Here is a 27,097-nt window from a genome sequence, read left to right as displayed (position 1 = left end):
CTCTGGGTCAGGTATATCAGCAGCTCCTGGCTTAAATAATCCTCTGGTTTAGTCCCTCTCCAGAGCACCTCCGGGCACTTTCAGTTACCCTGCAATAGAATGGCTAAGAAGTCTTTTGGGCATGCCCAGCCATCTGAGCAGTGACATTTGTGGCAGGAAGCTGCAGGATATCTTGGGATGGCCACAGGCCCCTTGCTCAAACTAGAAAAAAATCATCCCTTCTGCCAGAATTTTTTTTTTTCCAATCTTTTCCCCAAAAAAAGGCTTAATATATTGCTTCTTGGGAGTTCCCGTCATGGCGCAGTGGTTAACGAATCCAACTAGGAACCATGAGGTTGCAGGTTCGATCCCTGGCCTTGCTCAGTGGGTTAAGGATCCGGCGTTGCCGTGAGCTGTGGTGTAGGTCACAGACATGGCTCAGATCCCACGTTGCTCTGGCGTAGGCTGGCAGCTACAGCTCCGATATATATATATTTTGCTTCTTTAGCTTAAGTCACTTTAACACCTTCGGCCTGAAAATCATTCTTATAAATATACAAATCTACTTTGACTCTCTACTACAAATGGTGTCTGCTCAGAGATGTCACTTTGTGACACTGCAGTGCTGGAAGTGGAGTTCGGCTGTGGCAATTCCAACTCTAGCCTCAGGGCTGGACGGCAAAGTCAATGTTTCCTCTCCCAGGGAGAGAGAAGAGACCTGACTTGGGAGCAGCGAGGTGACAGGCCTGTGGTCCCCCTCCTTACTATCTCATTTATTCTTGAACCAAAGCCCTGTTGCCTGCCCCAGCGGTCTGCACCCAAAGACACGTGCAGGCTGCACCAGGAGAATGATGAGAAGATGTGCAACATGGAGCAGTGGGCAAAAGAGCAGAAGTAAGTGAGAAGAAAACAGTAAGACAGGGTCCCAAGGGCTGGGCTGAGCTGATGAATCACACATACGCCGGAGAATAGCCAAATGCACACTGCCCTCCTGGGAAACTGAGCCAGTCTCAGCTCCTACCTGAGGACTGGGAACACGATGGAGGGGCCTTGACCCTTCAGGCAGGTTCAGAAAGCCCCACCCACTTGGAAATGGAGCAGCTCCCTGATGGAAGGACTTCCTTCCCTGGGTTAGGTTTCCTCTTCCCGACCTGGCATCCACCTCCGCTGCCTGGATCCTGTGAACTCAGCTGGGATCACAGTGATTTTGCATATGAGTATGGAGAGGCCTCTTAATTGCCAGCTGCTAGGGAGGCTCTAGCTCTGGTGATGGGGGGACAATGGAGGGGGGAGGGGTCCTGGGTCCGGCAGAGGCCTTGCTGAGAACACCCAATATCCTGTTCGGCCAACTCATGCTCTGACTCACAAGGCTTTGGGTAACTCTTCTCTCTTGCAAATTGTATTATAGGATTGCCAATGAGAAACTAGGAAACAAGCTCCGTGAGCAGGTCAAATATATCGCCAAGCTGACTGGTGAAAAGGAGTAAGTCATCCCACGCCACCCTGGCCGCACCTCGGGCCCCAAGGAGAGGAGTCAGCCAGGAGCCAGGGCTGGCTTTTTCATTGGATATGTGGAGAAAGACGCTGAGTCATGAATTTGCATCTGTGTCACCTTGGGCACACCACTTGACCTCTTTGGGCCTTAGTCCCCTCACCAACAATAAAAAAGGGGGTTAATAGTGTCTATGTCCCTCCCCACTGTCACCTTCTACAGTTCTCAGAGGTCAAAATGCTGAAAAGGAAGCAGGCACTGAAAAGCAGACTATTTAGGAATTCCCTAGTGGTGCAGTGGGTTAAGGATCCGGCATTGTCACTGCTGTGGTGTGGGTTTGATCCCTGGCCAGGTAAATTCCACATGCTGTGGGTGTGGCAAAAAAAAAAAAAAAAAAAGCAGACTGGAGTTCCTGTTGTGGCGCAGCGAAAATGAGTCTGACTAGTAACCATGAGGTTGCAGGTTCGATCCCTGGCCTCGCTCAGTGGGTTGAGGATCTGGCATTGCCATGAGCTGTGGTGTAGGTTGCAGATGCAGCTTGGATCCTGCATTGCAGTGGCTGTGGTGTAGGCTGGCAGCTGTAGTTCTGATTAGACCCCTAGCCCGGGAACCTCCATATGCTGAGAGAGTGCAGCCCCAAAAGGTTAAAACAACAAACAAACAACCCAGACTGTACTATTAGTGTAGTGGCAGTACAGAGAGCACTCCAGACGAAGGATGTAGAACAGAGAAGGAATATCTCCATGAGGTGAGCAGTCCAGGTTGGTAGGGTCCTTCTGCTTGTGGTTCCCAGCAAAGCTGGGTCAGCACAGAGTGTGGTAAGAGGGGAGAATAGAGGTGGAGGTCCCGACATCTCACAGTGCGACTTCAGAGGTGGTAGAGTGACAAGCAATGACAAAGCTGTGGGACAGTGTTTCCCAACCTTTGTTAGGGAACCCTTAAAAAATGACCAGCTTTCAGAGTTTCTGTTGTGGCTTAGTGGAAAAGAATCTGACTGGCATCCATAAGGACACAGGTTTGACCCTGGCCTTGCTCAGTGGGTTAAGGATCCAGCGTTGCCGTGGACTGTGGTGTAGGCCAGTGGCTACAGCTCTGATTTAACCCCTAGCCTGGGAACCTCCATATGCTGCAGGTGTGGCCCTAAAAAGACAAAGGAAAGAAAGAGAGAAAGAGAGAAAATGACCGGTTTGCTTGGCACACTGGGAGGGTCTTGGATGGGTTTGCTTGTGACAAAGTTGGCCGACCAGTGGCTGCCCCAAACGCCCAAACCCTGCTCTGGGCGCTGAGGTTTCTCAGCACACCTGGCACCCATTTGTGCAGCCCCAGTTAGAAACATATGTTCTGAGCTTGGGCCTTAGGAGGGAAAAATCATTGGAATACAGAGGTCAAGGAATTGAGAAGCCAGGACTTGGATAAGATTTACAGGATGTTGAAGGCATCAGGAATGCTGATAAGAGTAGACCAGAGAGGGTGGCAGAGAACTAGGTAAGGAGGACAAGGCAAGGACCTCACCTCCAGGCCTGGGGCACAAAGAGCGTGGCAGCAATATGAGGTGCTGCAAGGGAAGGGGGTGTCTTTACTGCTAGCCAGGTTCTCACAGAGCAAGAGAGCAAAGCATCCGCCCACAGAAGAAGGTGAGGATGAAATCTTTGACTTCCTCTAGAAAAGACCATAGAAATGTTTCACTAGAAGAAAAACATTTTCAGAAGGGATTTAACTAAAGAAGAAATTATCAGAATCTGAAGGTAACACAGCACTTCTGGCTTTTTCTTATATTGTGCCAAGTTCCAGAAAATTCTGATTCACAAAGAACTCAAGATTCTTGAGTTTGATTGATCCTATTTGAAAGAACACCATCTTTTAGTCGTAGTAATAACAGCAGAGTTCCCATTGTGGCTCAGCAGGTGAAGAACCCAACTAGTATCCCTGAGCACGTGGGTTCGATTCCTGGCCTTGCTCATTGGATTAAGGATCTGGCATTGCTGTGAGCTATGGTGTAGGTCACAGACCCAACTCAGATCCGGCATGGCTGTGGCTGTGGCTGTGACCGACAGCTGCAGCTCCAATCCGACCCCTACCCTAGGAACTTCCCTATGCTGCAGGTATGGCCCTGAAAAGCAATAATAATAAAAGCTCAACTAATACGTGTTGCTTACCCATGTGAGGCATTGTTCTAAGTGCTTTACATTTAGAATGTGTATTCTCACTTATTTAGAAGTGTAATAACTTAGTTAATCCTCATAAGCCCTCATACATTCAGTGCAGATAAAATCCCCATTTATGGATGAAGAAAGAGAGGAATTCAGGCTACATGCTCATGACCAATAAGTGGCAGAGTCAGTATCCCAACTTGGGAAGCCTGGTTCCAGAGCCTGCTGTCACTCACTGCCTTCAATGTTGGTTTGGAAAAATAGACCATTGGTAGTAGCAGTTGCCATTTATTGAGCCACAGGAGGTTTGCTCAGTCCCTTCCCCGTCACCTGCATGGGTACCGCCATTTCATCATCCATAAGATGGGGACCAGTAAGCTGCCCAAACTCTCAGCAGAGCCGAGATCCCCATGCTCTCAGCCTTTCAGCAAAGGAAGGCAAAAGGACCCGGACTTTGGGTTCTTCTGGCTCTTCAGATCAAACCTCTCTCATTTGTCAAACTGGGATTTTTATATGAACCCCAGAAGGCAGATAAGACTCAGTTGTCCTCATCTAACAGAAAAGAAAACTAGCCCAGAGCTGACACAGTGGGTCAGGTTCTGGGTCCAACCCCTACCCCAGACTGGGCTTCATCCAGGGATACACGTGGGCTTCCATTGCCACAGGACGTGCGTGAGAGCACCGGCTCTGGAAGGAACTGGGCATCCACAGAGCTGACACAGGCCAACCACCCACCTGTCCTTCCCTCTCCCTCCCCAGCCATCTCCACAATGTAATGGTCCATCTGCAAAAGGAAAACAAGAAACTAAAGAATGAAATAGAGGAAAAGAAGCTGAAAGCCGGGCCCTCACGGGTATATACCAAAGCCCTATGCCCCAACAAAACAGACCCCACACCAAGAGGGAAAGTGTATGGCACCGTGGGCTGGAGAGGGATCACCCAGGATGTGAGCCAAAGAATGGACATCACCAAGTTTATCGGGATGCCCCACTGCTCAGGTACGTCCACCTCGTGGCTTTTGCTGCCTACTCTGATGTTGTCTTTCTTAGTCCAATGGGTCACAAAAACCTAGCATGGTATTCTTTTTTGAGAGACACTGGATTGAACATTCAAATAGGGAAAAACAAACAAACAGCATTTGCTCATCTGCTCTGGACCAGAGACCATTGTTTTCCCGTCTGTTAAGGAAGGAGGTAAATGAACTAAGGCTCATTCGGATCCAAGAACCTTTGATAATACCCACGTTCCTCCTATCTCAGACGCATCCCTTCTCTTTGACCCAGACCCTTTGGGGAAGGTGGAGATAAGAGGGGAACAGGCAAAATAGGCAGCTTCCTCCCATAATGTGTTCTGGAAACCTCACAAGAATGCCCCAGTGCCCTGCACAGCCTGGGGCTGTGGCTACCTTTTCTGCCACTTCTAGACCCCATGTTACCCCTGAGGGAAGAAGTCACCTGTAACAGAGCTGCCTGGCATGAAGCTAGTCCTTGAGGAATCCCCTCATTCATTTCTCCTCAAATCAAGACTGTCATTTCCTCCCTGTTCCCTCAGGTTCCTCATTTTGCTAGAATCAGCGCCTTGCCCTGAGCATCATTACCACGCACGTTTTTCAGAGGACAGTGAGTTCCCATTCCTCTCTCTTGACTTGGATCAGCTCTTACGGGAATATGTCAAGGTCCCAGCCTATTCTGCAAGATGCTAACGTTTTATTGAGTTTTGTCCACTTCCTGCAGTGAAGTGAGCATACTACCATCTCCAGGCCCAAACTCTAAAATAAAGACATGAGCACAGCAGTCTCAGTGAGCTCCTGGCGTCTTGCAGACACTTTTGCCCCCCTCAAGCCCCAGCAGTGTATTCATCCCTGTTTTCTCTGAATTCTAAAACATATAGGGTCCTCTTCGGGATATATAGGGTAGCTATAATTCCCAAAGCAAGCTTCTGGATTATCTGAATTAGTTTTTAAACCAAAAAGAGATAATTCTTTCTTTTTAATTCCTTCCATCTCTGTCTGGAATTTAAGAAGAAAAAAAATATATCTAAAAACCTCAGAAAGGAAAGTAATCCTGAGACCCAAAAGAAAGGAAGAAAAATAAATGATACACTTCCCAAATGGAGAAGGACAGATAGCCATCTGCTTTCTCCCTGGCCGCCATATTCCTCCTTATAACAATTTTATTCTTCTCCCCAGCCAGCTCAATACAAGTAAAATTCCATTATAGCAAACTCCAAGGACAGCTAAACTATTTTATTGTGGTTGGATTTTGTTAAACTGAGCATATGTCTAGAATTTATATTTCTCAATAGGAAATTGAGAGAAATAGCTAAAGGTAAAGAAAGAAAGAAATGAAGGAGTCTGCGTTTCTAAGTGAGGGGAAGGGAAAAGTGAAGGAGGAAAGCCACTAATTGGGAGCAATTCTTAAATATCTTGCCTTTCTCTCTTGCCAAACAAAAGCCAAGATAATTTGCTGCTGGTAGCAACTTGGTATATAGGAGTTGCTAGGACTTGGGAAGGGCAGATTCTAGAAATGTACTTTGAGGCAGAAGTGATGGGATGCCTGGTGGTTCTGGTTGTGATGGTCCTTGTCTGGTTTTTTATGCCGTTTGACTGTGTTCCTTGATTTGATTTAGAATAAGGCTATGTTTTCTAGAGAAAACATAGGATATTGAATCTGGTACTAGTGAAATGGTTTTTAGTTCTAGCCTGTGGCCCATTTATTCAAGCCAAAGTTCAGTGTCATTAAAAATCCCCAGTAGTCTACCAAAAGGGCATTTTTGTCTCTATAATTTACAGAGAGACTTCATATCTGTTGGCCAAAGTGACAATGCTGGGTATTTTGAATATTGCGCATTTTTTTCAAAGTTGTTTTCACTTCTGGAGGGGTGATTACCCCAGAGCAAATCAGGTAGCGAGGTATGGGGAGCATGAGGGCAGACGAGCCAGAGCCACATGTGTGTGAACCACCCGGCCGCCTAGCCTTTCAAGCCCACCAAGCAGGAGACCCTATTGAATGGAGGGGTTGGACTTCGAGAAACGTAGAAATACAGGAGAAAGGGCAGGGTTGCTTAGTGTTGTCTGCCTCTGATTCTTTAAGAAATAACCAAAAAAGTGAGTTCCTGAAAAGCCGACATTAGAAAGAAATGGTCTCTGTATGATGATAGGTACATTTGTCGAAACCCATAGAAGCCCACGGGTGACCCCAGTGTAGACTGTGGACTTCGGGGGGATAATGATGTGTCAGCCTAGGTTCATCAGTTGTAACAACTGAATACCTCGGCACCTCCTGCTCAGTTTTGCTGTGCCCCTCAAACCACTCTAAGAGATAACAACAACAAAAGGGAAATGATTATAAAGCTAAGATTTAGCCAAGGGGGTTTTAAAGTGCTTCAGCCACAGAGCTGGAGGATGTCACTCAGATTCTGATACCTGGGACCACAAAATCTTTTGTGGCGGATCCTCTTCTACCCGCTTTGGAGAGTAATTCTTCTTCCCCTGAGCTAAAGGAACCCAGAGCAAACCTCAGCCACCTTCTTATTAAAAGGAAGGGGGAGCTCCCCAGAGCCAGCATGTTGCCACATAGACTTAGCTTTTGAGCCTCCACACAGCCCATCTGAGGGGGAAGCTTTCTGGCACAGGCAGGGCCTAGCAAGCAAGGGCTGGAGTCCCCAGATGAGCCCCCTATCTCAGCCTGAGACCCTCAGCTGCTGAGGTTCCTAAGGTCCTCTCAACTAGGCATTAAAGTGTAGATGCACATGGCTGAGGGCAAGGCAGGGGACCCCTGGAGAGACGTGTGGTCCAACAGCCTACTGCTCCTTCACACCAAGGCTGAGAGCCAGTCTCAGGGATCCATTTCCAGGCTGTTGTCAAGAACAGCTTTTGTTTCTCTAGAAGAAGAATCAGTTATCACCTGAGAAAGAGATGGTGAGAATCAGAGTATTAAACGGAACATGAACACGGGAAGGAACTTGAAGGTGTATCTGAAGGGAAAGTGTCCATAATTAGAAAGAAAGCATTGGAGACAGAGGTGTAAACAGATTCACGGACAGAAGTCCCAAAGCCAAAACAGATTTTAGGTAGAGCCGGCAGGGGCAGGGAGTCTCCCCAGTCATCTTGTGGCACCCGTGGATGTCACATATGCCTGACTAGGTGTTCCTCACTTTTAAACTAGAAGGTTGAATTGGACTCATGGTTTTCATATCCTCTCCGGCCTCATTTTTCTTATCTAAGGGACTTGAAGGTGAGTTTGTGACCTAGGTCCGTCTTTAGTGACAAAGCCATTAAATGGAACTTCAGTCTTCTAACTGTTGTATTGCATCCTGAGCCCAAGTGTGAAAACAGCTCACATCCCTAGCTTATATCTCTCCACAGGGCAGGTAGACAGCTTCTCCTAGCCTTTGAACCCAGGGCCAAGATTAGAAGCCTCCCCAGGCAAGTGGCCGGGAAGCCCTCTCTTCACTCCAGAGCTGTGAAAGTCAGTTTCTACCTGCATTCCCAATAAAGGCAGTTGGAGATAGAAAGAATGGAAGTAGGAGGTGGTAGCTGACTGGCCAAGACTGGCTTCCAAACCCATCCATAAAATTGACTTAAATTTTAGCTTATATTGATTTATAACAGAAATTCAAATCCCAAGAATAGAGTGAGAAATGGTGAAACAGCATGATCCAGGCCCCAGGAGTTCTCACAAAGCGTTGGCCCAGAATCCGGGTGCTTCTGAGCCCCAGGCCTGTCAGGGAGTTAGCCCCAACAGGACCTCCCAATCAGCACACCTGCCAGAAGCCAGGTCCTAGGGAGGTGACCACGTATCAAATACCCAAAGCGTCGCCTCAGCAGACTGTTGAGGCAGCTAAATAAAAGACCAGTGACTCCAGTGTAAGGATCATCTTTTAGGTGAAAATCAATAAGCAACATTTTACAGTATTTTCCATTAATATACAATACATAACCATAGAAACGTCTGCCATTCTGAGCAAAAGAGCAGCCAACCCACTCGTGGCTTGAGGGCAGAGGGTGGGTAGCTGCTCAGCTTCCTACCACTTCCTGGCCACCACCATGGCCTTGCCCAGACCTGCTAGCCTCGGGAACAGCTGGGTGCCCTCAGAGCTTGACCTGCCAGGCGCTGGTGCCCCCGGCCATTGTCCTTCCCTGTCAGTTGTGTTCTACCCTGTCAACCCCTCCTCTAAGAAGCACTGCCTGGAGAAGAGAAATAAGGGCAAGCTAAGGTTCTAGGAGGATCCACCTGACAAAAGTCCGGCTGGGGTTCTGCCTGTCCTCTATACGTGATTTAGGGCAGTGAGGGGAAAAGGAAGAGTCAGAAATGCAATAACATTTTATAAACAATAAATTTATTTCCAAATCCTGTATTATAACCAAATTACAAATCCCTCTAGGTCTGTTGTGCTGCTTTACACAAGAATTTTAAAAAACACAGTCACAGCCATGTCATTTATACACCAAGTGTCCCAGACACAGTTTATTTGGATATGGTGGGTCCGGCCACCTCTCATGGTCCTGGCAGCGGCCCGCGCCTGCACTGAGGAATTCCCACTTCCTCTGTGCCAGGGCCTGGCCTCAACAGGTGCCCCCGAGGCCACGATGTTCACAGATGAAAGGGTTTTGTCAGCAGGCCCAGGGGCTCCGGCCACAGGGCTCAGGACTCAACACCTGGCTCCCCTCCTCTGCAGGGACAGCCTCAGCTCAGAGCCCAAAGCGCGCTGGGGTGCGGCGAGGGGTCATGGGTTCCCCTTGCTCTTTCCGACCTGGAGTGTAGATCTTTGTAGACCTGGAGACACAGCAGAGGGGTTAGGAATCACGCTGCTGTTCACTCCGACCAGGATACACAGTAGGAGCCCAAGGCCTCGCTGGTTCTAACAGTGTGTGAGCAGGCTTTGGGGCTGCGGGGTCTTCTCCTCTAGCACATGCCCACTCCCCTTGCCTCCCCATTTGTGATCAGGAGCAGAACAAGATATCACCTCTTTCTGATAGTCCCTGAGGCAGGCTGTGATGGACCTGGTAACAACCCCATTCAGATCCCCTAGGAGAGCCTTCAGGCAGCTGTCCCGCCACCTCACCAGGCCACTACTCCAGCTTCTGTAGGTAACTGCTAAACCCTTGGTATTTCCCAAGGGACTGGAGTGTCTCTGTTATTCACGGTGGCCCCTCAGACTACATCTGAGAGTTTATGCAAATGAAATGACTCAGGATGGTGGCCGCCCTACCAGAAAAACCACCCATGTGACGAGAGGGCTGTGCTCTGAGCCTGGTGCCATCAGCCTGGCCTCTGAAATGGGCTGGAGACTAAGTCAGCACATGGGTGCTGATTCAAGCCACATGCCTAGGAAATGGGAGCCAGTAAAACTCTGGGCCCCAAAGCTCTGGTGAGCTCCCCTGGTATGCCAGGAGGGTCCTGCGGCCCTGAGGACAATGGAAGTGACGCTCTCAGACCTCACTTTATGCGTCTCTCCCTTTGGTTGGTTCTGACTCTGTCCTTCTGCTATAAACTGTGGGAAACCCAAATCTGTAACAAGTTGGTGGGAAGTGAGGGTGACCCTGGGACTCTCCAACTTGCAGGTGATGACTGAGGTGAAGGCAGTCTTGCAGGGACTCTGCCCTTCACCCGTGCAGTCTGATCTAACCCCCGACACCGGCACAGATGCGGGAGCCCAGGGCTCTCCCCAGCTCTCTCCTAATGGTGTTCGAGCCCTGGCTTGTCGGTAAAGCTGTGAGAACCCCTCTGCTGCTCCAGCCCACCTGGGGCCCCCGACACAACACGACGACGACCAGGACTTGGAGCTGTATTACACCCCTTGAAAGTGTGCCCGGAACTCCTCCCCTGTCTCCAGATGACCACAGTCAACTTGTCACCCATTCATCTCTGCACATTTAATGTCTCCTAAAACAACCCTGCCTCAAAGCCTGGCTGGTCCAGCACGTGGGCTCCACCCCAGCCAGGGCCCCGAGGCCGAAGCTCACCTGACACTGCCCAGGGGACTGCGCTTTTCCTGCTCCTGCCGCCGGGCCCGCAGCTGCTCCTCGGCCAGCGCCATCTCCTCCTCCATGGCAGAGGCTTCTTCTTTGGCCCGTCGGCGGTTCTCCTAGAGAAGGGAGAGGTACTGGGGTCGCTGGGGACCAGCAGGTGAGGAGGTCTGGTCTGCACTCATCTCCCTGGTGCAAGCCAGGTGCTGGGTAGCCAGCGCCAGCTCCTGGGGCAGAGCCACACAGCTCCCTGCCCAAGCACCAGAGCCAAAGCTGGTTTTTCTCACAGACTCAAGACAGAGGTTGGACAATTCAGCCCTAACCCTACTGTGCATGCCTCAGGCCTCCATTTAATTCAGTATATGCTTATATGCTCATACCAAGTTCACAGCCATGCCAGGAAGTACAGGAAATAGGGAAGAAGTGACATCTGGCTGGAGAGGATGGACATGGGAAGATGTGTGCAGGCCAGTGTGGGAAGGGCCATGCTGAGAAGGGGGGAGCAGAGTCCACAACATTCTGCAACCCAAAATAATGGGTCCAGGCAGTGGCCACCAGTGGACACTAAGACCATCAGGAGACTGAGGAGTAGGTAGAGAATTTATACTGCAGGGATCAGGTGGAGCCCCTGAGCAACCTCTGCGTCATTAGAAGTGGGACCACGAGACCATAGGTGCCTCTGACAGGACCTAAAGGGAAGTTCACAGCACTACGTGCATTTACGCATCCTTGCTCAGAAGAGCTGAACCTGAATCTAACCAACGCTTTAGATTAATTTCTCATTTACACGAGGAACACGGGATAGAGGCATAATTAAACAACACCCTGAGAAAGCAATCAGCCCAAGACAGAACATGGAACATTCTACAAGATGACCAACTTGTTTTCGCCAATAAATGAGTGTCATAAAGAGTGAGGGCACAGCTTGTTCCAGAACAAAGGACTTAACATATATGACAAATTTCAATATTTGGGCCCTAATTTAATCATGTCAATTATTAATTGTCCTTGAGATAAAAAGGGAAACCAAACAGACGGCAGACTGAGGCAACATTAAAGATTAAGCCCACTGAGTAACATAACAGCATGGAGGTTATATTTTAATTTTTTTAAAGTCCTCTTAGGGATGCACATTCGAGAATCTGTGGGTGAACAGACACACTGTCTGAGACGGCCTTTAAAATATCCCAGGAAAAAAACTGATGTGCGTGGAGTGGGGGTGGGAATGAGAGCAACACGGGTGGCAGAACGCTGATGATTACGGAGGCTACATGAGGAATTCATGGCTGGTTTTTTTCCAGTTTTATGGACATTTGGACTTTTCCATAATTGTTTTTTTAAGGCTCAGCAGATCAAGCAACTGGGGTAGGTGGGAGGACATGAGACAGACCAGCCTGCTGGGTCACAGCTTGGATGTTTGAGGGAGAATAAGGGCACTCAGATGATGCTCTATCTTTGATACCAGGCCGAGGGCAAAAGGGACCCCAGAGCCAAACAGACCCTCCTGAGAAGAGTGCAGGATCCTTACCTGCCGAGACTTTCCTGCCTGCTTCACGCTGTAGAACATGGGGCCCAGCTCTGCCAGCCACTCTCCGTCCACAGCAGTCACACACTGCATGTACTCCTGCAAGCAGAAGGGCCACAGGGGGCGGTCACGGAAGGGCCACTGCTTTGAGGTGTCCCTCCCACAATCAGGATTTCTGTGGGAAGGGCCCCTGCCCCCAGCCCTGTGAGACTGAAAAAAGCAAGGAAAAGCCCTAGACACTGGAATTCTAATCCCTTCTCCCACCCAAATTCCTCCATGCTTGAGAAAAAGCTCCCTGGTATCCAAAAGAAAAGGCCCACCCCTCAGAAAACCCTTCTAACAACAGCATAAGGGGTTGCTTGTCCCAGGCAGCAAGCAGGAAACAATCCTGCCAGCACAGCCAAGGGCATTGTAATCTAGAGGATAACTCTGTATACATTTCCCCAAACAGCCAACTGAAAACCAACTCCCCTGAAAGCAATGCACGTGGCTTCAAGCCTCCTAAGCTCAAAGGTCATCACAGGAGGCAAGGGTTACAAAGGCCTGGCCCAGTCCGGTGGGCCTACGTCATGCAAGCTGCCTCGGCAAAGACTCACCTTGGTGGTCATGACCAACTCATGATAAACAATGTAGTCTGGGGTGTAGCCCATTCCAAAGAGAGAGCTGGTGGGATGCAGGTGGCAGGGCATACCTGTCCGGATATTCACATACTCCCCAATTCCCTAGGGAAGAGACCCAGCAGGTGACCGCATCAGCAAAACACCGCACACCTGGCCAGCTACCCCATCCCTTCATACTGTTTTGACACCGGCTTTTGGGGGAGCCCCAGGGTTGCAGGCTGTACAATGAGAAAGGAAGAACTCTGCCCTGGTACAAAGCATCAGGCCAGGAAGGGGCTCACCTTGAGCTTGGCTGCCTGGTGAAAATAGGCAGCACAGATACACTTCCTGACAATGTCCCAGTCGGTGCCACACGAGGCCAGGCTCATCCGCTGCTGCACCATGATGTCCTTGAGCTGAGCCCGCACCTCCCGGACCTAGAGCAGGACACAGGCGGACAAGCAGAGCCCTCCTCCCCTGCCTCCCACCCCTCGTCCTGACACCCGGTTTATCTGGGCCAGTGCCCCCACCTTCCGCATGGCCTTGGCATGGATGAAATGATCGTTACACCAGATAGTAGAGTAATTATTGTTTTTCCACTGCAAGTAAACATTCAGGTAGGTCAGATGGTCGCTCTCAGGGACGGCAAACTTCTCCCGGATTTGATCGCTCTCCTCCTCTCGGCCCTGGGGAGGAAAAAGGGCCTTTACTCCAAGCACAAGGGAGTCCAGGCCTACTGAGAAGAGCCATCCCACACTATCACCCACTCGCACACACAACTTAAAACACATCCATATGGTGCCTGACAACATAGAAAAAAATTAGTTTAAAACGAAATACTTCATCTAAAATGTGAGGGCTCTGGGACAACCATACTAGGAAAAAATGATCTGGCAAATATTTCCAAACTCTCCCTGAGAGCAACAGATCTAGCCCATCCCTTCCCCTACTGCTTAACATAAAACAGCAAATCCCTCTTTGGAAACGTTGATTCCTGCCCCTCCGTTCATCTTAATACAATACAGAGAGAAACTACTCCCCTCTCTCAACCCTTCTCAAGCCCCTAACTGCCAAGGCCTCTGGGAAGACGCGCTGGGCAGCATCTCCCACCTTGGGCCTGTAGAAGATGGCTGGGACCGAGAGCATGGAGACGATGAGCAGGATCTCAGAGCTGCAGCCCATGTCGCAGGACACAATGAGCATCTTGGACAGGGCTGGGTCCAGCGGGAACTCCACCATGAGCCGCCCAGTCGAGGTCAGACCACCTGGGACAGAGGAGCAGATCTAGCCAACTGATACGGTGCCAGAAGAGGGAGAACCCAGACACCAGAGCCCATGAGGCCTGCCCAGCTCCTGGCCGCAGCACCTGTGTTGTCCAGGGCCCCGAGGATCCAGAGCTGATACATGGAGTTGAGCATGTTGTCCTCCGGGGGCGGGTCCATGAAGTGGAACTGCAGCAGGTCCTGCACCCCCAGGGACTTGAGCAGCAGCACCACGTTGGCCAGGTTGGTCCGCTGGATCTCAGGCACCGTGGTGGTCAGGAGCTCGTTCTTGTAGGCACTCTGGGTGTAGAGCCTGCAGGGACCGACGCCATGGGCAGTGCACCCAGAGCAGCCAGTGCAGAGGAAAGCCTCCTGCCTTCCCCCACCTCCTTTTCTCTCTGAATCACAAATCTCCACCTATTAAAAACTCAGTCCTGCCAATTCACTCTCTGCTCAAGTCTCCTATGTGCTTGGCTTCATTTCTGGAACCAAGGATCCTGGGACTAGAATTATGGCTAAATTTTTTCTTTTTTTTTTTTCCCCTGTATTTTCTGAATTTCTGTAGTGAATCCATTATTTTTTAAAACCAGAACAAAAAAGAAAGACAGAGTAACTGGAGAAGTGAAAAAGAACCCATGATGTAATGTGTTCAAATGTATCTCCTGGGGGAAGAAGGCTGCAATTACTGGTCACCTGCTACAGGTACATTCTACAGAGGTCTTCCTCCAACCCAAGGCTGCTCACCCCCAGGGCTGCCTGGAGAGGTGACTTCTTCCACTCAGCAGCATAGGATGAGGGAAGCAACAAGGGGCAGGCCCTCCATGGGTCCCCAGCCTCAAGGATCAGCAGCATCTCTCAGGAGGCTCACAGTCCAAGCCTGCCCGCCCCAACTTGGGCTCCACCCCGGGAAGCAGGCAGCCCAGAACTCCTACCTGAAACACTGACCTGGGCCCGTCCTGCCAGCTCGCCCCGACCTCTGGTTGGCATTGGCCTGGCTGATGGGGTAGATCTGCAGAGCATCCATGCCAATCCTGGGGTTGAAAACCTAGGAGGGAGCAGCGAAGACGTGATTAAGCACAAAGTGAGAGGGAAAAGGGGGGCATCCTTCACACAGAGACAAACCCTGGCAGCTACACGTCACAGAGTGAAGGATCTTAGTGACGCAGGCAGCCATATTTTGGGACCAGGAACCTCAAGAAATTTCCCCTAAACACCAGCTCCATGATCCCTATTGAGTCATTTACACTGTGCACTTTGCATTATCACAAGGACCGAATGAGTTAAGCACACGGAAAGATCAGCACTCAGTAAATGTCAGCCTCTGAAACACCACTTCACAAGCAATCCTCACTGGAGGGCCGAGGACCAGGGCCTGCGCTCCCACCTCCTGGGCCGAGGTAGTTTTGAGGGAAGGGCCAGGGCTCCAGTGCCTGTGTCTCCTCTTACCTTTAACTTACAATAACCAGAATCGATGACAAACATGATACCGTCGACAGTCAGAGATGTCTCAGCAATGTTGGTGGCAACAATACACTTGCGAACGCCATCCGGAGCCTGGAGCCAGACAGGACGTGCAGGCAAGGAAGGCTGTGTTGTAGGCCCTCAGGTAGGAAGGACCATGCAAGGCGAAGGGCACACCCCAGCCCCGCCAGGAAAGAACAGCCCCTCCCTCCTGCCCTCCTGGCGAGGGAGGCTGGGGGAGCCAAAACAGACATTCTTGCTGTCACACCTTCTGGAAGATTTTGGCCTGGAGGTCAGAAGGCAGCTGGGAATAGATGGGCAGCACGGCCAAGGCAGGTGCGTTCTCCAGTTCCTCCAGGTGCTCCACAATCTGGTCTGAGGTCACCTGAGGGCAAAGAGAGAGGCCGTGAGACACCAGAGCCCCAAACCTTACATGAAGGACACACCCATCCCTCGCAGTCATGACTGAGGCACGCACCTCAATGTCCTCTTGACCAGGCATGAAGATAAGGATGTCCCCGGGGGCCCCGGACAGGTGCACCTGCAGGGACTGCTTCACTGCGGCCTCCACATAATCCTCCTGCGGGGTCTGCAAACCAGCCAGGGCCGTTAGAGAGGAGAGCTGGGGAACGTGGGCCAGGGACCCCTCCGGGGACCGAGAGCCCAGTCCCTGGGCGGGGACTAGACTCTCAGGGCTGCGGCACTTCCAGGTGGGCCTGGCAGCCCTGCCTGGACCCTATACTTCCACTCCGAAGAAATAACCAAATAAAACCTCCCCAGAGCAGAGTCCTGCATGCAAAACCTTTCCCAACCCAGTACCCCACCCACCCTCCCCAACTGGCTCCTCACCAGAGGTCAGGCCAAAAAAAAGGGCCTCAGTACCTTGCTGAAGAGAATGTCAACAGGGAAGGTACGACCAGGGATGTGGAAGATGGGGACATTGCCAAAAAAGGAAGCAAATTTCTCGGCATCCATAGTGGCCGACGTGACGATGAGTTTCAGATCTGAGCGCCGAGCCACCACCTAACAGAAGAAGTTAGTTAGAGGCTTCCCCACAGGTCTGGGACCCTTGGCTTGCACCCTCCAGTCTCATCAGCATCACAGAAGCCAAAGCTGACAAAGAGCTCATTAGATTTGTAACAATCCTGAGGACTGAATCCACGGGGCCAGAGCCAGAAGAGCCATGAGTCACTTCGTTGAGCGAGAGAGTAAAGACACCACCAGGTCTGAATTAGGCAACCAGGGGCCTCGGGGGCAACTGTGGCCTGGTCAGCGATCCCCTCAGCTTCCCCCGGGGAGGCCGCAGCCCACCTGGAGCGCCTCGGTCACAAACTCGAGCCAGTGAGCCAGCCCAGGCCCCTCAGGCGCAGCGGGGTGGACCCGCAGCCCTCACCTCCCGGAGCAGCCCGAAGAGCACGTCGGTGTTGAGGGAGCGCTCGTGGGCCTCGTCCATGATGATGGCGCTGTAGTGATCCAGGTCCGCTTCCCGGAGGGACTCTCGCAGCAGGATCCCGTCGGTCATGTACTTGATCAAGGTGCTTTCGGAAGTGCAGTCTTCAAAGCGGATGGCATAACCTACCTGGAGGCCAGAGAGACGGTGCAGAAGCTCTGGGCACGAGCTCGCCACCAGCTCCCAGTGAGCCGGGTCCAGGCCTCAGCAGATCCGCTCAAATGACAGGCCTCGCCAGGTGACAGCCCAAAGCTCAGCCCTCAGGGCCACTCACCTCCTCGCCAAGGTTTCCCCCCATCTCTTCACTGACTCTCTTGGCCACCGACATGGCGGCCACCCGGCGGGGCTGGGTGCACCCAATCATGCCATAGTCCGTGTACCCATCTTCATGCAAGTACTGGGTCAGCTGAGTGGTCTTCCCACTCCCTGTCTCCCCAACCACGATCACGATGCTGTTATCTCTGCAAGGGAGAGAAGACAAAGGGTGAATCAGCCCCAGTGGAAGGCCCCTCCCATCTGCACATCCAGCTGTCCAAGGAGCATCCCTGCTTAGAGAGGATTTCCCTGGGAAAACAGTCTCATACTAAGACAATGCCTGAAAAGTCTAGAAGATGGTGAGGTTTGAACAAGTGAACTAAAACAAATCAATGTCATCTTGCTTACTTCGTGCAGAAGAGCCCAGGGCACCCAGGTCAGGGATAAAATCCTTTCCCTTCTCCATTAGATGTCATGCCCCAGAGAAAAGCAGCTACAGAGCACACACAGGAGACAAAGGGACACCAGATTCAATATTAGAGTCCTGGCCCGTGGATGAAGTTACCTAATAATCGTGAGGAGTTCCTGCTGTACAGCAAAGATGGGCAAGTACTGCCTCTGCTCCAGAATTGACTTCTTCTTTGCAAATTCACTGCTGGCTTCACTCTTTTTCTTCATGTGATCCGCAAACTTCTGCTCTGTCCTGAGAACACACAGCAGCCTAAGTGCCCTGCTGGGTCTCCTGCCTTTTCCAGCCTGGGTTACTGCCCTCCTTCCTACACCATGAGTGAGAACTGCCTCAACTGTGCCATAAATCTTTGAGACCCTAGAGCTGCCAGGTGCTGCTCGTCTCCTCTGGGCTAAGGGACTGTCTGCGATCCATCACCCACAACCTGCTCAACGCCCCCGGGACAGACAGCTGCACTGGGCTCTGAGGACTTGCAGATCAGCAGGTGGGCAAGTCCCCTGCCCTGAAAGAGTTCAGCCAGAAGAGGAGCTGAGATGCACAGGTCATTCATTACCTTGGACAGAACAACCTCAGGCAACTTCGGCACCACACGTAAAGGGCGGAAAGAGGAGTGGTGGTTACAGTCAGGACCAAGGTCAGACTCCCTGGGCAGCAGAGACTGTAAGGCTTTATTTACAAAGAACTGTGCGAACAGTCCCACTTGACATTGACCTACAGCTTCCACGCAACACTCCAACGCTCATCCCCAGACTCCAAAGCACCAAGTAGTTTAGCCAGGCGGCGCAGCAAACAGGCACCAGCCCTGCCTTACCTACGTTACTGTACAATTTCCACCCGCCCCTTCCCCAGGGGACTCTGCCTCCACTGGATCAACCCCATACTCTGGCAAGCTTTCTAATGTCCCAGTCACTCCTTGTCAGCTAACAGTTGATACCTGTGGGATTAGGTTAACCAGAGACTAACAAGGGTGGATCAATAGCATTAACTGCTCATTTCTCACAGGATAGGGAGAATTATTAACCCAGACGACAGTTCCACAGGAGTTCAAAGGATGAGACTCAGAAGGGACATTACAGTTCAGCTACCTACACAATGAGGGAAGCCCAATAAGCAGCTACTGCCCATCTGCTTAAAAGCCCCTATGAATAGGAAAGTCACCACCCGGTAAGACAACCCCTTCTATTTTCAAACTTCTGTTAAAAATAGTTCTTCCTTATGTTGGACCAAAATCTAAGCGGGCCTAGTGCACTTTGCTGCCCCAAAAGTCTGGAAGGCACTCTAGCAGAGTGACTAAGAGCATGCATTCCGAGGCAAGCCTGCCTGGGCGTGAACCTCACTCCACCACTTACTGGCAGGGTGACTTCAAACCTGCCTGGGCCTCAACCTCCTCACAGGAAAAATGGGAATGCTAACACCTGTCCCATGAGATCGCTGTGAGCTTCCAATGATCAGCAGCTATGAGGTGTGTGGTGCTGCTCGCACAGAGGAAGCTCCTACAGCAGCAATGGGGGCAGTAAGAAGGTTATCTAGGAAATCTGAAAATGGTAGAGGAGAGAAACCAAGAGGAAGGGACCAGAGACTCAAAGTGACATCTTCATTTTCCTATTGCCAGCGACGAATCCCATCAGTTCCCCTGTGGCCCCGTCCGCAGAGGCACCCGCTGCCAACGAGACACCCACCTATAGTCCACTTTACCGTCCTCTGTCAGAGCTTTATCCGGCTCCTCTTCTTTTTTGACGCCCATTATGTCTCCCAGTTTGGTTCCAGCCAGTTCCCAGTGTTTGTGCTGAGCCTGAAAAAAACACAAAGACAGTCACTCCATCCCCGTAGTATGAATGTGGTCAACAGAAAACCAACCCCGTCTGACAACAGGCTTCAAGGAGCAGGTGGTAAGTTCCCACAGGGCAGCGGTGGCACCAAGCTGCTGTCCCCTAGTCTTCGGCCTGCTGCCCCCAAGTCACCAGGCCCTGGGCGGTCTCAGCGAGGCCCTGTGGGGGGAACTCGATGCCCTCCCCTGCAGGCTGATTCTTATCCCACAGGTGTCCTCCAACCACCAAGAGGAACCCTACCTGAGAACCCATCTTTAAAGAGAAGGAAAAAAAAGACACATGTAGAGACTCCCTGGCCCCAGGTGATAAGAAACAAACCTTTTTGCGTTCCTTTTGCTCCCTGTGCTTCCGCACCGTTTGGCTGCCTTTTCGAGCAATAATGGCCAGGTCAGAAGTGGCGTCCTTGACTGGAATCACAGGCTCAGGCTGCAGGAGGTGGAGGAAAGAGAGAAACTCCACACTGCTCATGAACTTCAACAAGAAGGTCCACTTGGCACCGGCACTAGGAAACGAAGGCTGCTACCCTACCCCGTCATCATGGGGCTTTTTCCTCCACCTTCCTTCCTCTCGCTTCCCTCCTCCACTCCAGGTCCCCCTGAGCTGTCGTCTCCCAGACCACAGAGGAGCATTACCTGCTTGGTGAAGACGATGCGCCCGTCCAGAAAGGGAGGCACCAGGTTGTGCACCATCAGATGCACTTTGGCTGCGCTGTCCTCCTCGAAGTCCTCGTCCACCTCCAGCCGGTGCACCACCCCGCTGGTGAGCATGCGGTTGGTCTCCCAGCGCTCGTTATCCTGTGAGGACACAACAGGAGGCCACACTCAGCTGCAACCGCAAGGTCATCCTGCAAGGTCCCAGGCATGGCGGTGACACCTCGGGTCCTGACAGAAGGGCCGTGGGGGTTGCAGAGATGTCACAGGTCTCTCGACCGTGGGGCTCCTAAGACAGAGCTGCGGATCCCAAGTCACCTGCGGTACTTTTTCCAAGAAGCAGCCCTTTACATCAAAGTCAGAACCTCTTATGGACACACAAACAGCGACTGTCCCAGGCCTCACTCAGGACACAAAGACCATAGAGCCGGGTCCCACCCTCCCAGTTCTCATCAACAGTCCCCCTCCAGGAAGTACTGCAAAAGAGAGAAGTTATGCTCTGGCTCGGTTTCTTTTTCTTTTTTTTTTTTTTGTTTTGTTTTCTTAGGGCCGCACCTGTGGCATATGGAGCTTTCCAGGCTAGGGGTCGAATTGGAGCTATAGCTACCAGCCTACGCCACAGCCACAGCAATGCCAGATCTGAGCTGCGTCTGTGACCTACACCACAGCTCATGGCAACACCAGATCCTTAACCCACTGAGCAAGGCCAGGGATCAAACCTGCATCCTCAGAGATACTAGTCAGATTCATTTCCTCTGAGCCACGATGGGAACTCCGGGTTGTTGTCTTAAAGCTACTGAGAAGTTCCTCACTCACTCCTCTACCTCCAAAGATAACACAACCTCTGCCACTTAGTAATGGGGAGGCGAGCTGTGCCATCAGCAGGTACAGGGGACCTGCCGCTTCTCCAGTTGAATCTACTCCACCCGCTTCGGGAGCCTCACCTCATTGATCTGTCTCCGCTGAGCCGAAATGCGCTTCTGCTTCTGTTTATGCAGATGCTGCTCCCGCCTCCTCACATAGTCCTCAGAGGAGTAGGCCAAGGGGTTGTGGAACTCATCATACCCCTCGTCCATCATGTACCAATCCCGGTCAGCTTGCTGCAGTGCAAAAGACACAGCCATGAGAACAAGGTGCAAGATGTGGCCAGAATGGGAGGGAATGCTTGGTAAGAAGTCATGGGTGCAGTGGAGCCACCCTTGTGAAAGGGGCAGCAGAGGCCACCCTGCTGGAAGGAGAGCCACCTAGAGGTGAAACTTAGTTCACAGTGCAGACCGTGACAGCACTTCTTACATTTACCACAAGGTGGCACCAGCACACAACTATAAAAGTTAGGTTGGCCCTGCATCAGGGGAGAAGTCTCAGCAGGGAGCCTCTTCCTGGAAAGATTCCAGGCTTCGGGACAGAAAGCGGCTCAGGCTTCCTGAGACCGTCCAATTCCACTAGAGTGGCACCCATGGCCCTTGTGCCATGACACCCGTCACCCACGCACCTACAGATGGCCACCACCCCTCGTTCAGGTCCTCAGAGATGCGGTTTTTACCCTCTGGTCATCCTCCCATTGCTGCCGTTCCTCTTCCGTGTCAAACGAAATTCCTTCTTCGCCATCCTCACGCCTTCCTAAGGGTGAATATGCAGAAGATCAGTCTGCTCAGGCCCAGTTTATCCCCAGTGGCCTCAGAGAGACCTGACAAGCCACACAGCCCCAGGACAGCTCTGTCCCACCCCACCAGGATGGTGACCCTGCTTCCCTGCCTCCCACTTCCATCCTGCCTTACCTCGGCCCCTGGACAGACGTGGGGTGGACCCCAGGTGTCTTCTGTCATCGGCCCACTCATTGTACTTGTAAGATGGGGTTGGCAGAGGTGTGTCATCAGAGTACCTGCTCCTCACAGACCTGGGGAACAGTGCAACCAGCCTCACCAAACCTCACTAGGCTGAGGCGTATCCACCACCTGCACCCCAGGCCCAATCACAGGCACCCTGTGCCACCCACCCAGAGGACCTGGGCTGTTCACCCCAGAATGTCACCTGTCCCTATCCCGACTGGATGGCCGGTGACTCCGCTCAGAATCCCGATAGGAAGGCGTTGGGGAGGGCGACTCCCACTGCGAGCGCCTTGAGGAGCCATAGCCACTGTCCTCTTCCTCCCAGGTAGATCTTGAAGGGGTGGCTGCATCTGCAGCACAAAAGACACATTTAACTGAGACTTGGCTCTAGAGCCACTAGACGAAAGTCATTTCTCCAAATTTCTTCCTTTTACTATTTATAAACTTGGAACTTATTTGCAATGGATAAGACGGTTTTGAGAGCTTCTAAAGATATACGAATTTTAATGGTCCAATTTTCACCTGTGTCTATAACCTTTTAAGGAATATCCAATTTATCTGTCAACATTCTTCTTGAATACACATATATCTTTGTAATAAAATCCTTCTTCTGCCTCCCCCCACCCCCACCCCCACTCCCTGTTCTCTCCTACCATTTGGAAAACGGACCATTCAGCAAACTGCCACATCACGTTAAGAGACCATATCCACCTGGACTGAGACGTCCACGGCTCTGCCAACTGAGTCTACTGACTCAGAAGCAAGTATTTCAAGAAGATCACAGTAGAATCAGGAATTCTGACCCAATCCCAATGAGGATGGAGTCTTGCACCCTGCCTCTCACATACTCGGCCCTCATAAATCAGTCAACAGGGCGGACTACCTTTAGGCCGGTGTCGGGGGCTCTCGGGCTCGTTTCTTCTGCTGCTGCGCTCTGACCCTCCATCCCGCTCTGATCTGCTGCTGTGCCTGCTTCTATCCCGCTCATCTGTCAAGAGTTACAGGCAGAGCTTAGAAAACACATGTCCTGTCCTAATTTCCACCCCTCTTTGCCCTAGAGAAAGGACAGGCCTAACCACTCACTCACAGGTGCAACCTCACTGCTCTAACGCGATCCATGGCCTCCTGAAACTCACACATGCCCATTCTTTCAAGGACAAAAATTAGTTACTCGCTAGAAAGTGTCAAACTCACAGTAACAGTTATTTCCCTGCAAGAATTCAAAAAATAGTAGTTATAAGTCTATAATGAATAACTACTTAATAGTTACAAGCCCACAAGCTATAGAGCGCAAATACTGGCTTCTCAAACATACTACCCTTTGCCCCCTTTATCATCAACTTCCACACTAAAATAGAGCAAAGGAGCTGTGTTGCAAGTAACAGCTCTTTTCTTTAACTGTCCACTAGTCTCAATACCAACCAGGCTGACAGTCTCCAAATGGAGCTCCCTAACTAATGGGCGTTATAAAAACCCCAACAACAGGGAGTTCCTGTCGTGGCGCAGTGGTTAACAAATCCAACTAGGAACCATGAGGTTGCGGGTTCGGTCCCTGCCCTTGCTCAGTGGGTTAACGATCCGGATTTGCCTTGAGCTGTGGTGTTAGGTTGAAGACGCGGCTCGGATCCTGCGTTGCTGTGGCTCTGGCGTAGGCCGGTGGCTATGGCTCCGATTCAACCCCTGGGAACCTCCATATGCCACAGGAGCGGCCCAAAGAAATAGCAAAAAGACAAAAAAAAAAAAAAAAACCCAACAACAGGAAAAGGCCGACACGTTAATTCGGGCACTTGACAAGATGCTAGGAACTCTGCCAGGCCCTTTACCTCTGTCTCTCTTGCGGTCGCCATCTCGATCCCGAGGCCTCTCCTTCTTCCGATCCTTCTCTTCTTTGGACGAAGCATAAACGCCATGTTCTCGCCGCTCCCGCTCTCTCTGCCGACTGCGTTCCCAAAACTCTTCACTCACGCCACCAGGATGCGATGGAGTCTCTACCCGAGCCGATCGATAATGTCTGAAACAGGCAGGGAAGCTGGTAAAAGGCTTGTCCAGTGAAGGAAAACCTGCCTCAAACCGTTGGCTTTGCCAAACAAGTGATCTGGCCTTTTTCATTTTCTCTCTCTGGTGCAGCAGGCTTGCATATGGTGACAATCGTAAGCATTTCTAACCTCCATCTTTTTACTCTATGGTCGCCTTGGAACAGTTCCTCCAAATCTGAAGAAAATATCAATTCCTATTTACCCTCCATGTGATATAATCAACATACAATTTAAAACATCCTAAATGTCCAACAGGAACACTGAGAAATAAACACAGAATGTTATGTTCTGGGCTCCACTCTCATTTCCTTTAGGGCAAGCCACCCTAAGGCCTTTACCTGTCTCTTCGGCTACTTCGGCCAGCCTGGTCACTGCCCTCCTCCTCAGCGTCCCTCTGGTCATCTTTGCTCTCTTCCCAGTCCTTGTAGGAAGAGATTTTGGACTTCTTCTTATCCTCTCCATCATCCTTCTCCTCTCTCTCCCTCCTTTTCAGGGAAGCCAACAAGTCCAGTCCCAGCAATGACGGGCGGGGAGCAGGGGCCTTAAAGACATGCTGCTCACTAGCTGCACTTTTGGTCTTACAGATAAGACCGCCAACCTGAGAGTCTGCATCAGTGCCTTCCAATCGGTGGATGGAGGCATCCTCGATGGTGTCCTCCATGACAGGCTCTGAGATTTCTGAAAGGAAAACAAACCATTTGGCATTAGACATAAGAAGAGGAAAGGCTTGACTGTGCTATATCCCAGAGTAACTGTAGCCACATGCATATTTGGTGCGTTGACCTCTTCTCCAGGACCAAAATTCCTTTAATTACCTCTTAACCAAGACCTGTCCATCAAGTCACTGACAATCTCAAAAGATCTTCCTAATCCCACCCCAACACACATCCACACCTGGATCCAAGAGGGCAGCATCCAGGCAAGAATAGACCTCACTAAGAGATACTTACTAAAGCATGGTGGTATCTCAAAAGGGAGTATAAGGATAACACCACTAGATTTAACATCAGAAATCTCTACTATCCAGGCCCTTGACATTTTCTGCCTGTGTGATTGTAAGCAAATAACTTTCAGTTAGGCATAATTTCCTCCCCCACTTATGGGGGGGAGAGCCCCATGTGATATGGAGTTCCCAGGCCAGGATCGACTCCAAGCCAGAGTCATAAATTACTCCACAGCTGCAGCAATGCCAGATCCTTAACTCACTGTGATGGGCCAGGGATCCAACCTGCTCCCCTGCCACTGCAGATCCCACTGCACCAAAGCATGAACTCCTAGGCATAACTTCTATATCTGCAAAGTGAAAATACTTTTTGCTCTATCTAATCCTTGGAGTTATTGTGAGAATCAAACAAGAAAGTTTAGTAAAAGCACTCTGTAACCATAAAGTTACAGAAATGTGGCTGTTACATTATTTCACTTGCTGTGCTCCTAGACACTGATTGGATCCCTCATCATTTTTTCTACGTAAGTTCTTCCTCCTCTCCCTTCTTTTAAACTACAGCTACAGTGGAGCAGAGATGTTGATAAGGCTACTATCCATGCAGTCTATACTTAAACGCATTTTCTGGGCCAGGTAAATTCAGTAGAAAAGAATTACCTCACGGCAGCTGAAATCTGTCTAATGACAATTCATGTTCTCCAAAAATGTTGATGAGAAGCATCAGGCTTGGGAATGGTACTTCTGAAAAAGTATTTAGGTAACTGTAAGATTTCCTGGCACTCAACTTGTAACAAACTCCTCTTTTTCTTCCCACTATACACCATCTACTTATAAATATTCTGAATGCTTGACTAACTTCCCTCATTCCAACAAGTCAGTGAAGCAAAGAACTATCAAGTGCTAGGGTACCACCAGAATCCAGACTGTTGTGCCCAGCTTTAATTAACATGCAGAGCTTTCTAGAAGAATATTGCCAAACAGACAACACATAGTATGGTCAAAGAAACAAGAATTTCCTTTTTTAAAAATGCCATTAGGTAGAAGGGAAAAGGGAAAGCTACCTACTGGTGATATCTGTACTCATGCGAGCAAATCCAGGAAGGTAGGACATACAGACTCTGCTCAGTAGTCTGAACTAGAAAAAATACCCCTAGTATGTCATTTTATGCAGGAGAACCTTGTCTGTCTTAATGACTACTACGCCCAGTTCCTACAACAGAACCATGTGAAGAATTAATGAATGAACAAGTTTAAACTGATTAAAGGAGATAGGGAGCCAGAAATTTCTAAAGACAGCAAGGAAAGGTACTAGGAGCACAGGAAAAAGAGTTTGACAGAACAACGAGTGGCTGAGGAGTTAATTGCTGTTTTGCGAATAAGTATTAATGGTAAAGAAGCCACAAGAGGTATAAGGAAAATAATGAAGAAAGAAACTGAATATATTCATTCAATAATCATTCACTGACTGCTTTCTGTGAGCCAATCGTTGTTCTGGGCATTAAAGACAGAGAAGAGACAAAAGTCCAGACCTTCTTGGAGTTGACATTCTAGCAGAGGATATCGCCTGATAGAGATACCACTGTGACAGAGAAGAGGAAGGCCAAAGGACCCCTACTGGACCCGGAGTCCGTCTGGGAGTGGGCTAATGCAGAGGCCTAAGGAAGGGAGCAGGTGACGCCCAGAGGGCAGCATCCCTGGACCTCAGCGGGGACGCACCAAAATGCAGGATCTGATCAGAATAAAGAGAAAGGCCGCGGCAGGCTGTCCTGCGCAATATCCCTACAGCGAATAAGGCACACTGACAAAGACAAGGATTCCCAAGTCTGGGCCCAAACCCGAAAGAGGGACCTATATCCGCTGCCTGGAGCCACCACGACTGGGTAAGAAAAGGTCGGAAAGGAAGAAGGGACACTCACTTCACCACGCCCAACTCTCGAGACCTTCTGTCCCGGATTCTGGGGCGCTGGCGCAGCCACTCCTCGCTCAGAACGTCTCAGAAAGCCAAAACCAGCACCTTGAAAGCGGCCATCGTTGTCCCATAATACTTTGCGCGGTCCCCTCTATCCGTCCAAAGATACCATCGAGATCAGCCCGGAAAACGCGAGTTCCTAGTGCGGGGCGGAAGGGGACCACGCTTGTTGCACGAGACGGTCGTCCGCTGAGGCTGGGATTAGACATTTATTACAGACACTTCCGAG

The 27,097-nt window shown here is 50.7% G+C and overlaps 2 protein-coding genes across 4 annotated transcripts in view; one reads left to right on the top strand and one right to left on the bottom strand.

Annotated features, from left to right (window-relative positions):
- Positions 1 to 5,554, top strand: part of PMFBP1 (polyamine modulated factor 1 binding protein 1) — a 42,807-nt gene extending 37,253 nt beyond the window's left edge. The window contains exons 17-19 of the mRNA XM_047793254.1: positions 770 to 873; positions 1,388 to 1,462; positions 4,381 to 5,554. Coding sequence (XP_047649210.1) covers positions 770 to 873; positions 1,388 to 1,462; positions 4,381 to 4,693 — 492 coding nt within the window. The 3' untranslated portion in view covers positions 4,694 to 5,554. The remainder of the gene's footprint in view (positions 1 to 769; positions 874 to 1,387; positions 1,463 to 4,380) is intronic.
- Positions 5,555 to 8,939: 3,385 nt separating this feature from the next.
- Positions 8,940 to 26,962, bottom strand: DHX38 (DEAH-box helicase 38). Of its 3 annotated transcripts, XM_047793699.1 has the most exons (28): positions 26,816 to 26,961; positions 25,557 to 25,640; positions 24,295 to 24,634; positions 23,744 to 23,931; positions 22,804 to 22,908; positions 22,123 to 22,270; positions 21,870 to 21,988; positions 21,635 to 21,711; positions 21,036 to 21,191; positions 20,074 to 20,235; positions 19,760 to 19,867; positions 19,292 to 19,404; positions 17,709 to 17,846; positions 17,163 to 17,349; positions 16,832 to 17,017; positions 16,321 to 16,461; positions 15,917 to 16,027; positions 15,707 to 15,823; positions 15,424 to 15,531; positions 14,910 to 15,022; positions 14,082 to 14,290; positions 13,826 to 13,980; positions 13,246 to 13,401; positions 13,018 to 13,152; positions 12,713 to 12,838; positions 12,120 to 12,215; positions 10,589 to 10,710; positions 8,940 to 9,398 (listed from the first exon to the last, which is right to left on the bottom strand). In XM_047793699.1, exons 3-28 carry the CDS (start codon positions 24,615 to 24,617, stop codon positions 9,314 to 9,316), a joined length of 3,684 nt encoding a protein of 1,227 aa, XP_047649655.1. In that variant the 5' UTR covers positions 24,618 to 24,634; positions 25,557 to 25,640; positions 26,816 to 26,961; the 3' UTR covers positions 8,940 to 9,313. The 3 variants fall into 3 exon arrangements, with proteins under 3 accessions (XP_047649655.1, XP_047649657.1, XP_047649656.1); XM_047793701.1 differs by lacking the exon at positions 22,804 to 22,908 and having other exon boundaries at positions 26,816 to 26,962; XM_047793700.1 differs by lacking the exon at positions 25,557 to 25,640.
- Positions 26,963 to 27,097: the final 135 nt, after the last annotated feature.

Source organism: Phacochoerus africanus, chromosome 8, assembly GCF_016906955.1.
Source record: "Phacochoerus africanus isolate WHEZ1 chromosome 8, ROS_Pafr_v1, whole genome shotgun sequence".
Lineage (NCBI taxonomy): Eukaryota > Metazoa > Chordata > Mammalia > Artiodactyla > Suidae > Phacochoerus > Phacochoerus africanus.
Note: the sequence above shows the minus strand (reverse complement) of the source record. Positions and strands in the feature narration are given on the sequence as shown.